At 34.5% G+C, this 15,043-nt stretch overlaps 1 protein-coding gene across 1 annotated transcript; it reads left to right on the top strand.

Moving 5' to 3' along the window:
• Positions 1-736: 736 nt before the first annotated feature.
• On the top strand, positions 737-14,092 carry scrt (scratch). The gene is made up of 2 exons (XM_068292439.1): positions 737-2,834; positions 3,419-14,092. Exons 1-2 carry the CDS (start codon positions 2,279-2,281, stop codon positions 5,035-5,037), a joined length of 2,175 nt encoding a protein of 724 aa, XP_068148540.1. The 5' UTR covers positions 737-2,278; the 3' UTR covers positions 5,038-14,092.
• The last annotated feature ends 951 nt before the right edge of the window (positions 14,093-15,043 follow it).

Raw genomic sequence — 15,043 nt, forward strand, 5'->3', positions numbered from 1 at the left:
TTAGAGAAATGATATTTAATATTTAAAATTAAAAATCGAACTTTTAACAATTGCAGCCTCTGATTTAAGTATTTAGAAATTTCATTACGTTTATTTCAAATAATTAATTTATATTCTGTTGAAATGTACAAAAAAATTGAAAATGAAAGCTCCACAAGCTTGAGAAACAAATTAAAAATTAAAAAAAAGAAAAAAATTTAAGTACTTAAGTTATTTATTTTTTGCTTCTGTTTAAGTATCAATTGTTTGTCAATGTCATTTGCCTTTTGTCGTCTCCAACAGCCCTAAGAAACAAGCAACAGCTACTGTTCACTTTTTTTTTTGCTTGAATTTTTGTCTTGGGGGTTTGTGCTGTTTGTGTTTTTAGGGGCTGTGTTTCATTTCGTTCATTTCGTTGCGGCAACGGGCGGCGACGACGACGATGTCGATGTCGCTGACGAGAACGAGGACGAGGACGAAAGCGGGAATAACGGTGGCGGCATTCGTTCGGGTCAGTTCGTGTTCGTGTAGTCCGTTCTTCCTTTTACTTGGCTCTGTTGCCTTTTTCCCATTTCCATTTTGTTCTTATCTCGCCAGGAGCAAGTGAGCGAATGAGAGCGTCAGAAAGAGAGAGTGTGAGAAGGACAGAGAAAAAGCGAGCTGACTGTCAATCGGCTCTCTCTTTGAATCTCTGTCGGACCACCCTTATAAGTAGCCGTCTCGTTTAGTTGGGTTCTCATAAGCATTCAAGAGTTGCTTACGTTCGGTTCGTTCGCATTTCTTCTCTATCTTATATAATATTATATTTTTCTCCTAAATCAATTTTTTCACTACCAACAACAACAACAATAATAATAATTCAAAACTCCAAAACTAAACTATACTCAACTCGCGTCAACTTAACTTCACTTTTCTTGTATACAACTATATAACATCTATACTTTCTGTTTTATAAACAAAACAACAACAACAACAAAAATATAATAATAAATCAAATAAAATACAACAAATTAAACAAAAAAAAAAAAAAACACATCAATAAAAAATTATTTCATTCAACAATCAACATCAGCAACAACCAAAACCAAAAAGAGTTCAATTTTTTTTAAACAACAATTTTTTTCTGATTTTTGTGTGAAATCGCATAAGAGTAATAGAGCAGCAACAACAACAACATCATCAATAACAACAACATCAACAGCAGCAGCAGCAATAACAACAAACGTTATGTTTTGAGCCATGTTTGTGACAAAAACAACAACTAACCAAAAATATTAAAGTAAATAAGAAATAAAAATCATACACACACACACAACGACAACAGTAACAACAACAAATGTAAACGTAAACGCAAATGTAAAAATCGATAAGCCACACGCAGCCAACGCGAACGCAGCCAAAAACGTGTCCGTGTCGCAGACCAAACCGAAAAGTTAACTTGACCAACAAAAAAAAACCTAAAAACGAACCCCAAAAAAATTTAATATATATATATAAAATATACATATATATACACAAAAGAAAAACGGGCAAAAAAAAAGAACACAACACTCAACACGGAAAAGCAAAAACTAAATGAAAAAGGACAAGCCCCAACCGTAACAGTAACTGGGTCTAACAACACACACAGAACTAGGGAAGGACGAATACTAGACAAAAAATGCAGAAATGTGTGAAGGGGCTGTGAAATTTTCAAGTATCCTATAACTAAACAAAAAAACAAAAAACCAAAAAAAAAAAAGGAAGAAACTTCGAAACAACAACTCCAATTTACTCTTCAGAAAACTAACAAGCAAGGAAATGCTATACAAAACACGTCAATAGGAAACAGCAGAGCAGCAGCAGCAGCAGAAGAAGAAGAAGAAGAAGAAGGAGTTGAAGGAATTGGAGAAGAAGAGGGAGTAGAAGAGAAGAAAGCGCAACAATGCGTATGCCAAGCAATAACCTCTATAAGTAAACTCTAAATGCTATTTCGGCGAGCCAAATCTCTACTTTATCTACAACTTTCACATGCGTAAAACCAAAAGATTGCGAAATAAAAATAGCAACATTTCCTTTCCGCTTTGCCACCAACAAATACCCCCTACGAAGGTCTTTGCTCGTTCGAAAAAAAACCACTCGCTTCAGCACTTAATACACTCGACTTGATCTTTGATAACAACAACCAACCAACAACAACAACGACAAACAAACTACAGCGCCCTAGCCCTCACAATCTCACTAAACTCCCCCAGCCCCCTCGAAATACTCTCTATATATATTATTTACAAACTGCAACTGAAAACTTTGATCTCTCAACATGCCACGCTGTTTGATTGCCAAAAAATGGAAGGCCTATCCCTGGCTGGATCGTTCTTCCGATGATAACAACTCAACAGCAGTAGCAGTAACACAACAACAGCAACAACTGCAACAACAACACATTGCAAACACATCCGTAACTTCCAGAGATGAGGATTTACATTTATCAACGCTGCCCAATCTCAAGTCACGCCGTTCCACATTGGACGATGATGAGGAGATCGATGTTGTTGGTGATAAATATTTGACCAAATTGGAAAAGCAACGCACAATAATTGCCGCATCATCATCATCATCATCATCATCATCAACATCAACATCGCCATCATCATTATCAGCAACTGCAACACCAGCAACAGCAACAACAATAACAGGAGCAGCAGCAACAACAGAAGCCACAAGCAACGAGAGCATAACAACAGCCACAATAGCAACATCGACAACAACGGCCAAGTGCTGGGGACCGAGCTCACCAACGGCGGGCACCACAGCGCCCAGTCCACCGCCTCATTCGCCAGAGGCAGCAACACGAGTAGCCAGTAATGTTTACAATGGTAAGTTTGCGTTGAAACAAGAATAAAAAAATGAAAATAAAAAAAAAACCAAACGAAAAAAAGACAACTGGAAAAAAACTTTTGCCTCAACTCGCCGCATTGGCACGAAATTTCGATTACGAAACATTTGTAACTTTCATTCAAGTTAAGTGAAAAAACATTTGAGAGCATACTTTTAGGCAAATCAAAAGTCCTTTCTGGCATTTAGTTGCGAAATAAAACCAAATGTTTTGCATTTTTATTAAAAAAAAATTTTCAGAAATTTAATCTTAACAACAAGTTGTAAAGATTTTTCAAGAGATTATCTCTCTAACAACTTGTTTATTCTCAGTCGCTTCAAGTCTTTTAACAATTGGCTTTAAGCCATAATAAAGTATATTAACATGTTTTACTTTATGTAGGTAATAATGACTTGGATTCTAAAACTATGTTTGGAACATTTTTTATTATTTAAGTTCTTGTTTTCGTTTAATATTCAGCCAGATTGCTTTTTGTAGTAAACTGTTGCACATTTCATGGCAAATTGTTAATGTTCACATTTTTTTGGGTCTTGGTTTTTCTTTCCCTTATTTTGGACACTTTAGGCTACACCCGCGAATTGTCACCACTGCACTATACTGCGTACCTGCCCAGAATGGAGAGCGAGATCACGGTTATACGTGCTGCGGCTACAGCTTTAGTTGCTGCTGCTACAAGCAACAGTGCGGTAGAACAACAGCAACAACACCAGCAGCAACAGCAACATCAACATCAACATTTGGCCGCGTATCAGACACCACCCTCGTCGACCACCTCATCGCCATCGTGCTCACCCAGTGGCGATCGCTTTAGTCCGCTGGCGGGCATGGGCGGCATGCACATTAAAACCGAATTGGTGGCATCCAGTGAACGGAAATGCTTTAGCAGCACGGGAGCAACATTATCGTTGCCACCGAAAAAGAAAGACATTTACAGGCCATATTCGCTGGACGATAAGCCTGCACATGGCTACCGCAGACGCATTCCGGCCGAAGAGGACCTGCATGCTGCCCATGCCATACTCGACCTGAGCGCCTCGACTGCATTCCATCCGCCCACACAGCCCCATCAATTGCAACAGCAACAGCAGCAGCAGCAGCAACAGCATAATATGCCTCTGCAACAGCAGCAGCAACAGCATCATCAGCATCAGCATCTGGCCCACACCCACTCAACAACAACGGCGCCAGCGTTGGAGACGCATGCGCATCTGCGTAGCACGTCATCGATTGCCGAATTGGCTGCTGCAGCAAGCGTAGTGAACGAACAACGCCCCTTGAGCAATGCCTCCAGTGCCAGCATTGCCATGCCCAGTAGCCCGGCCAGCAGTGCCAGCAGCAGTAGCAGCAACAGCAGCAGTGGAGTTCAAAATGAGAATAGCAACACAACGAACACGAATCAGATATCACTGGATGGCGAGGCTCCATGCGATGCTGATGGCAATTCACCGCCAGCCAAGACCGTTGCCTACACCTATGAGGCCTTCTTTGTGAGCGATGGCCGCTCCAAGCGTAAACATGTGGCCGATCCGGCCGCTGTGGTTGTCCAGGATCAGCAGAAAACCAAATACACGTGCTCCGAGTGCGGCAAACAGTATGCGACCTCGAGTAATCTGTCGCGCCACAAGCAGACGCATCGCTCCCTCGATTCGCAATCGGCCAAGAAATGTCACACCTGCGGCAAGGCATACGTGTCGATGCCAGCTCTGGCTATGCACGTGCTGACGCACAAATTATCGCACAGTTGCGGTGTCTGCGGCAAACTGTTCTCGCGCCCCTGGCTCCTGCAGGGACATCTGCGTTCGCATACCGGCGAGAAGCCTTACGGATGTGCGCATTGCGGCAAAGCCTTTGCGGATCGCTCCAATCTGAGGGCCCACATGCAGACGCATTCGGTGGACAAGAATTTTGAATGCAAGCGTTGCCACAAGACATTTGCCCTCAAGTCGTATCTCAATAAGCATCTGGAATCGGCATGCCTTAAGGATGAGGAGGAGCTAATGATGGCCATGTCGTTGCATGGCCACAGTGGCGATAGCAACAGCGAGAGTGGAGCCAGTTTGGCATCGCCAACACATGAGTTTCTCGAGCGTGTTAAGGTGGAGACCATTGCAAATGGTGTGGCATCATCAGGAATAGGAGGTGCGGGTGCAGGTGGAGGAGGAGTTACCACTTATGCCATGTAAGTTGCAGTTGCAGCAAAACAAAGAAAGCAAACCAAAAATGCAGCAGTTGCAAAATGTGTAAAGGTGGTTTTAGTTAATATACCGTTGAAGTTAAAGTTATCGTTAGCAGTGTATATTTTTTTTTTTTTTTTGATATAGATACATATATATACACATCTATATATATACATATATATATAAATATATATTACAACATACTTGACATCACAATACGTCCAAAGCAAAAAACGCAAAGTGTAGTAGAAGTAACACAGAGACTGTAGAAATTCGCATTAGACACCTTAGGCAGCAAGTAAAAAAGAAAACGAAAACCAAACAAAAAACGACAAAAAAAAACATTTAACCAAAAAAAAAACCTAATCGGGTTCTTCTTTTAATCTTAAGCAAGTTAAACAACATATTCCTAGTCCCCAGCCCCCTGAACCCTCTACATAAACAAATACAGCCCCAACACACACACACACCCACACACTCACACACACACACACAGAGAGCCTTGTTGTATGAGGTGTTAAACCGAATGCAATCCTGCAAACCTGAAAAAAAAAACTTAAAAAGCAATTCTATCTATAACTTAAAAAATCTATCTACTTAACAGATACACATATATATATATATATATATATATTTAAAACAAATATATATATAGAGTATATATACAATACCAATATAGTGTACCATATAACCTGTAGCTAAACAAAACTTTTATCTCTCCTACACAAATCCCACACACACATACACATACACACACACTCTCTCTCTCTCTCTCTCTCTTTCTCTAGATCTTGCAATCTCTGAATCTGAATCTCAATCTCTCACTCTCTCTCTCTCTCTTTAACTCTTACTCTAACTCTAACTCTCTATCTATCTATCTCTCTCTCTCACTCTCTTTAATCGAAAACGTTGACGAAGACGAAGTGATTAAAATTAATGCAACGAATACAAAAAGCAAATGCAATGTTTCTCAAACAACGAATTAGGTCTTAAGAGCAAGCCTAACTATTAAGACAGTAATATTAGTAGGACACACAAATACACGCCCATTAACACACACACACACACACACATACACACACATTTTAACTAACTAAGTCACCTACTTAGAGCAGCAGCAGCGACTGCAACATTAACAACTGAACAAAAAAGCAAAACAAAAAGGGCAAATAGTAGAGCCAAATATTAACAGCACTTGAAATTTTTAGAAAAACAATACACACACACACACGTACATACAAAAACATTTTTCTATAAGAAACAAAATGGAGGCAACCAACAAGAACAACAACAAAATTAATCAAAATTTTTAACAGCAAATATTTAGCCTAAAAGTAGGCAAACCAAAAATGTTTCCATTAATTTACTCAATTTTAGCTCCAGCTTGCACATTATAAACCTATGTAACTATAACATTCATCATTATCATTACTATATATACAAAGGATGGATCAAACGATCGTCTCCCAACATTAGTTAACTCTGCCCCTTCCCCCTCTCTTACTATCTGTCTCTTTCTCTCTCTAACTCTTCATTTAAGGCTAGATTGGGCATTTTCAGGTCAAATGATTCAGGAGGGGAATTTGTAAGCATTTAGTTTTGTTTTCTTTTCATTCTTAGTTTCTTTGATTCCTCAAAAGCCCTATATACTTATATGTATATATATACTTATATATATATATATATCTTAAGACCTTATTACGCATAGTCAATTAGCATTCCATCAGAAAAAAAACAACTATATACAATACCAATTATTTATAAACAAAAAAAAAAAAGAAAAAGCAAAGGAAACATACATACATACATATTAACGAGAACATCTAGTCGCTGTTTAACAGCAAAAAAGAAACAACAACGAAAAAGCGTTTAGTTTAGCCAGCTGAAGAGCAAGCGAGCGAAGCAAAAAGTTCCCTTAGACCCAGTTAACAGTTTTTATATAGTCTAAAGTAATATTCAAAAACATTCATCAAGGCATTCCAAGACCAAAATCATGTTTTATATATGCATACATTTACATACATATATGATAGCGAGTACAGTGCAGCGCTTCACACACAGCCCCCTACCCTTCCCCCCTCCTCATGACGAGAAAAAAAGAAAAATAATACCGAGTGTGATCTAGTCTCAAGCATTTAACAGTACACTTCGTCCATGCGTGAAAGAAAACAAAGGCAAAACAGCGATGAAATGCGTTTAGGCGCATTTTGTTTTTGTTTTTCATATTTAACTTAAATCTATTATTATGTAACTGTAACTATCATTTTTCATACACACACTCACACACACACACACACACAGACAGGAAAAATTCGCTGCACATAATTTTGTAAATAGTAAACACACACAAAATTAAACATAGACATTCCCATTTAACTGAAAATCAGCTTCAGCAACCGATCTCAACAAATCGATAAAACGATAATCGATAAACGATAAGTGCAACGAATATATTGTGGCCATAGTTTTGTAGAATAAACTGTAGTCGGAAGGGGACATAGCAATCTTTAGATCAACCCAAGAAAACAAAAATTACTAAAAAAAATATCAAAGAAGTTAAATTCGGCTATGCCGAAGTTTATATACCCTTGCAGTCCTTGACAATAATAATTTCACATGTTCAAAATTTCTTTTCTGCAACTCAATTCATTAATATACAAACAAAACAATTTTACTCTTCATACTATGTACAATTTGTTCTTCTTCTTCCCTCATTCCCTAAGCAAAGCAACGCACGCATACACATACAGTTTATGTAGCGTTGCGTCTGTGTGTGTATGCATGTGCTCTGTTAACAGATGGTGACGTAGTAGGCAGCAAGCAGAGCTGCCGGCAGCGATTGAACCGATTTATATAGACTGTAACTTGTGTTCTATTTATCCGATCAGGGTCAAATTTTGGGATCTGAGATTTTATATCAAATTCTATTATATTGGTAAATTTCATGGGGATACTCCAATTTTTGCAAAAATTTTTGTTCCAGAGCTATATGATATAGTAGTCCGATCCCAAAGATTTTCATACTTTATCTCACCCGGGTAAAAAAAAGCTCCCAAAAAAAATTTCATCCCGATAGCTCTTAAGATGGCTGAGTAAAACGCGTACGCACCGACGGACAGACGGACAGACGGACAGACGGACAGACGGACAGACGGACAGACGGACAGACGGACAGACGGACATGGCTATATCGACTTAGCTTCTCATGCTGATCAAGAATATATATACTTTATGGGGTCGGAAACGTCTCCTTCTGTGCGTTACAAACATCTGACCAATTTTATAATACCCTCTGCAAGGGTATAAAAAACAAAGTTGTTGATATGAAGAACAAAATAAGGAATCTATATATACATACACCTACATATAAATATATATATTTCTAGATTTGGTAAAAACGCAGTGTAGTTTTTGCGTAATATACCACATAGGCCCACACACACACACACACACACACATATACTCATAAGTTAATCTAGTATGTACGGCGTACGAAATACATTAAATATAATCACAAAAATTATTTTTATACTGTTGAAACCAATGAAGAGATTAAGATAAAGATATTATAGAAGTAATAGACGGAAGAGGAGAAGAATGAGATGAGAAAGGAGATGGAGATGTGTAGCAAGTAGATCAAGTAGTAGTTGAGAATGAAAGAAGGAAGAAAGGAGACGAAAAAGGAAACGTTAAAGCGTTTCCAAACGAAATCGGCTAAAGTACCAAAGCAATACTCAAAATAAAAAATTAATAAAAATGGCAAAAATCACCCAAGCGAATGCAAATTGAAATTATTAATTAATTAACATTAATCACTAACTTATAGTCATTTATTATTTATTATTATCCAAATATTATTTCATCAAAAAAGTTGAAAGAAAACTAAAAACAAGAAAGAAAAAAAAAAACCAAAATGTTAAATTAAAGCTCGGCAATAATATTTAATTAAAAACGTAAATATAATTTTTTGTTTTTTTTTTTTTTTTTTTTTTTTTATATAGTATTAAAAATTATATAAGCAAAATAAAAGTAAACACAAAGGCAATTGCATAATGAATTATGCAAAAGAGATAGAAGAAGAAAGCAATAAAATTAAACAATTAAAAACATGAATAAGCAATTTAATAATGCTAAGGTTGAAACTAAATATATATATATTAGAAACGAAAGCACACACACATACATCCTCACACACACACAAACACACACACACACACAAGTTAAAATGAAAAATATATACAATATACATTTTGAAATCCTTACACATTAAAACGAAAAACAAAAACCAATTGTTTCTTTTTTTTTTTTTATTTGAATTGATTTTGTGTCCTCGCATGGGCGTAGCCAAAAGCAAAAAAAGAGAGATTAGAGTAAAATTATCAATCGAAAGCAAGTCAATATGGCCCAAATGAAGAAGGCCAAAGATATGTGTGATGGGAAAAGAACAAACAAAACTTAATTCTCATTGAGACTCCATGTCAATGGTCATCGTTAGGAGTCAAAGGACTCACAAACGAAGAATGGCTACGTCTTGAAATCAACACAAAAAGACACACACACCTTCTATAATATAATTTTGAATACCCCCTAAGGACCTCGGTGTGTTATTTCTATGATTTTCTCTTTAGTTTACCTTTTTTTGGTGATATTGAATATTAAGGAAAATCATGTCAATATTTAAAAACGAGTTAAAACCCAAAGCAATTCGAATATTGTGATATCCCTCAGACATTCACACACATACAGTCATACACCTACGCACACACACACACACACACTGCATTGTACGACCGAAAAGGAAATTCATTCAAATTGCTCAACAAAAATCATGATGAAAAATTGATGAACAAGCTGAAGAGCCAACTTATAAATAGATTAACGTGTATCAAAAAGCAATAAAAATTGTAGTGCTAATAATACTACATACATATATATATATATACAAAACATATACATATGTGTGTATATATATATGACGTATACATATATGTATATACAAGCATCTAGTGAGAAAACCAGAAAATTCAAAACGAATATTTTTCAAAACTTAACTAGTAAATAGCGAGAAAAAAACATTTATTACATTATTGATACCCTTACACAAACGATATATATGTATATATATATACATATACATATATATATATATATATATATATATGTATTTGGAAAAGCTTTACGCCAATGAGAAAGAAAAATAAAACCAAAAAGAAGAAGAAAATTAAAATGGGAATAAAACAAAAAGAAAACCCCAAAAACCGATTACATTTTAGGTTCTTCAATCACGCACACACACAAACACACACGGACACACAAAAACACAAACATGTTATGGTTATATGGGTTCGATTCCAAAAATCATGTTAAAAATTGTTAAAGTTGATTAAATTATTTAGCTTATAGTATTCAAAACTAAACTAAAAAAAAAAAAAAAACCTAAAGCAAACTAACCCAAAACAAAAGAGAGAAAAAAATGGAAAAGCACATGGAAAACCAGCGCAACTTTAAATACAATTGTTGAATTCAGTATTTTTTTTTGTTCGGTTGACATTTGGGTTCTATAATGATCCATTGTTTTCATTATCTGTTGCTGCTGTTGTATACCAAACCCCTCAACCTCCTAACCATAGAGCTCCACCTCCGTCTGCCACGCTTTGGACAACATTAAAACAATGTTGTCCTTTTTTGTGTGTCAATGCAGTCAGTTTAACGAGCGCTCGTTAGAAAGGACGACGACAAGCAAAAAGGGAAATGTCATAAAAATGAAGGTCCATGCTGACGACCAAGCCGAAATGTCTATACCCTTTGTCAATTTTGGCAGGAATTGGAAAAGAAGAATTGATTTTTTACAAAATTTTCCAAACCTATCTTGAATTAGCGTAACGTTAAACGATTATATATTTATTTTTCACATAAAGTTGTCCATAATCTTGTGGTCAGAATGCAGAAGAAACGAAGAAAGAAAAGTCTTTCAAAAGGGAAAGTACAAGAGCAACTGAAAGGGCAGAGATGCCAATTGGTTTTGGGGGTTTTTTGGGGCAATGTGGCCACATTTTAATTTCCCAAAACGTAAAAATGAATATACATACATATATACATATATGTATATATATGTACATATATTATGCAAGGGTTTGTAAATAGCTAAAGGCATTCCTTTAACCCTGCCCCATACCCTTTGATTGATTGATTTATTTATGGCATAGTAGAAATGCAACAAAAACAAACATTTTGTATAAATAATTAAACAAGCAAAAAGTAAGAACAAAACAAAAACAAAGACTAAGCACGTTAACAACTAATCATTCAGATAATGAACATAAACTAAGACCGATACTAACAACAACAACAACAACGAATAAACAGCAACAACAGCAAAATGAATATGAATTAAAATGACGAAGAAGATGAAGTAAAAATAAAAGACTTAACACTTTGAATATATATTGAATAATGAAACTTATTTACATCAATTGTATATTGAAATCTCTATATATATATTATATATAGTATATATCTTTAAACTATAATCAAGAACAACGAAAAATAAAAAAAAATAAAAACTAATAAGTAAAAGCAATAACGGAAAGCAAGAAAGTAGAAGAAGAGAGAGAGTGGTCCCATTTAAACAACAACAACAACAACAAAACAACAATTAAATTAAAAAAAAAAAAATTAAATGACAAACCAAAAAAACAAACACACAAAAAAAAGCAAAAAGTAACTAAAAAGTATTACAAAAAACAACAAAAAAAAAAAATCGCCCAACATGCATATATATGTATATACATATATGGTTAATTAGAGCGATAAACGAAAGTCGAATGAAATATTTATGGCACTATATACACTACACTATATATATATATATATACATATATGTATGTACATATATATATAGCGTAATAAAATATAATAATTATAATTAGTTTACAAGCCGTAGGGATTATTTGGCGCATCAAAGAATTGAACAAACCAAGAAAATAAAATAAAGAAAGCTAATTAAATAAAGCTAAATGGAAGAGATATCCAACAAAAACAAGTAAACAAATACCAATTATTAGTTAACGGTAGTGTGTTAATTTTTTTGCATATAATAAACAATATTTATTGTTATTGCAACCGTTTTTGTGCTGCTGCTTGAGATCGAGACCAATTGATGTACTCTTTATACAACGAAAATATGATATGATAAATCTTATGTTTCATATATATATATATATATACACACCAACATACACACAGCGATACATACAAACATACATGCATACATATATATAGATACATAAACATACATATATACATACATACATACATATAAAATATTTCATTTTGTTTATTGCATTTTAAGCATTTTATGCCATAATGCAAAATAGTTACATAGACATCACCCTGAACCCTCCCACAGCCCTTTCCGAAGTTCCTCTCCCTTGTCCCAGTCCATTATATACATACAATAAATATACATACATATACATATATATGTATATATATATATGCAAAAACATAGTTGAACAAAAAGTTATTGCGGTAGAAATCAAACATTTTAACTTCTATTAGAGCACAAACATACATACACCAACCAAAAACACAAACACAAAGACACACACACACAAATGTAGCATTGTAGAAATGTAGAGTTGAAAAAAAATAAATTATAAATACATAATGTATGTTTATTACAAGCGAAGAGAATGAGAGTTAAAGAGCGTTTAAACTTAAGCTTAAAATTAGTAAAAACAAAAAACGAAACTTATTGACTAACAACAACAACAACAACAACAATATAGCACCTTAGTGAGCCAGCAAAGAATTCTGTACCTAGAACTACAAATACATAAGAACTCACACACATACAGACACAAACATGCATACATACATAAATACTTATGTATTTTATGGCATTGATTAAAAATGATGAAGAAAACTAATCGTATGTTATATATATATATATAAAGACTATACATAATATTAAACAAAAGTACACACATACATGCATATACAACTATTATAAATTATGTATATGACATTCATGTACATACATACAGAAATGGCACACACACAAACACACCCTAGTCATGGGCCACCTGTCAATCAGCTAACTAACCAACCGACTGGGTCCAGACAGAAATACATGAATATTGTACCTACAAAAGCATACATACGCACATATTGTACATGTTTGTATGTAGGTCCAAGGGGAATTGATTGCCATCATTCCCGTTCATTTTCTTCCTCTGCCCGCCCCTCTCTTTCTTTCTCATCCCCATCTCTGATCGGCTCAGTTTGTTGTATGTGCTGGCCTAGGTTGGTCCATGTTCTAAGCCCTCAAATGTCAATTTAACTACAAACAAAAACGAAAACCAACAAAAACATAAAACGAAAAGAAAAACAAAAATACAAAAAAAAAAAACTTAACAAAATATGAAATTGTCAATTTTCGAACAAAATTCAAAAACCAAAATACTCGTTTTTTGCGCGTTTCATTAGTTTTATGCCATAAGTTTGTTGAACAGCTAATTTATAAACTACAAAAACAACAACCAGAAAAAAAAAAACAAGAATCAAGAATTTATCTATATAAATATATATACATCAAGCAAAAAGGTATATGAAAACGAAATGAAATAAAACATGATGAAAAATAATGTCTTCAGTTCGATGCGTGGTTTCCAAATAACAAACAGCAACAACAACAACAAATATATACACATACATACATACATATATTTTGTACTTAACCAAATTGATTTGGATAATCCAGTCTGTAGAGTCCATATATGCATACATACAATACCAATACATAACATGCATTAAACATACATACAAACATACATACATACATACATACATATACTATATCTGCACATAGTTATAACCCAACAACAAACACACACTCACACACACCAAATATGGCTAATTAATGCATAGTTACTAAAAACAACTACCAAGAACAAGAAGAATAAAATCCCAAAGCCAAGCATTCTCTGTAAAACATAAAAAACCAAGGAAAAACCCTCCCAGAAAAAAAATAAACACACACACACACACACACAAAAAACGATAACAAAATAAGAGAAATGAAGAAGATAAAAAAAACGAAGGAAAGAAGCAAACGAAAAAAAAAACATAAACTTACATAAGTATATTATATTTTCATAACACATGAGACAAATTTATACATGAAAAAGAAGTAAAAAACAAAAACAAAACAAAAAAAATGTGAAAGGAAATGTGTGGAGGAAAAGATGCGAAAAATGCGTATGATGCAAAACAACTTGCGTAGTAAATGAGAAAACAAAATATAGTGAATAAAAATAAAAATCTGACAACAACAAAAAATATACAAAAAATATACAAAAAACCAAAAAAAAAAAAAAAAAAAAAAAAAAAACAAAAAAAAACTCTAACAAAGTGTCTTTTATTTTTATGGAACGGGGGGTGGCATGGGGACAGGTGAACCAAATTGTGAATGAAACCAATGATGGTGCTCTGATGCTTGAAACTCACAGGATATATTGTCCTGGCAACGTTTTTGTACTCTGCTACGATTTTTCACTATATTCGTCACACATTCGCTTTTTTGATAAATTCATGTGAAAGCGATTTGTTGAAAGTCTCACAAAAAGTCAATAATGCTATTTTATTTCTTTTATCTAGCGTTTATTTACTGTTCGAAACAAAGTTAAGTTTGTTATGCGTCTACTCTTGGAAGTGAGACAAATCTATAGCATACTTGTTGGGGCCACTTGAGATATTAAGTATACCAAACGTTGGCCAATGTCTAGAGGCAACCATGGGAAATCTATTATGACAAGATGATGGAAATTAGTTGGATTTTGTTGCATACCATACCAGTGACTAATTTGAGCTTTGTCAATGCATATTCACAGAATATCTTATTCTTAACTTGTTGTTTATATAAGCAATGTATATGAGTACTTTGACTTTAATAATTACTAAAGCTTTAGATAATTACAAAAACAATTCTAGCTAATTTTCGTTTGAGTAT

The sequence above is a fragment of the Drosophila tropicalis genome, unplaced genomic scaffold (genome assembly GCF_018151085.1).
Source record: "Drosophila tropicalis isolate 14030-0801.00 unplaced genomic scaffold, ASM1815108v1 contig_694, whole genome shotgun sequence".
Taxonomy (NCBI): domain Eukaryota; kingdom Metazoa; phylum Arthropoda; class Insecta; order Diptera; family Drosophilidae; genus Drosophila; species Drosophila tropicalis.

Coding starts and splice junctions, on each gene's coding strand:
- scrt (XM_068292439.1), top strand. CDS start 2,279: ATGCCACGCTGTTTGATTGCCAAAAAATGGAAGGCCTATCCCTGGCTG. Junction 2,835..3,418: donor AGCCAGTAATGTTTACAATG/GTAAGTTTGCGT, acceptor TGGACACTTTAG/GCTACACCCGCGAATTGTCA.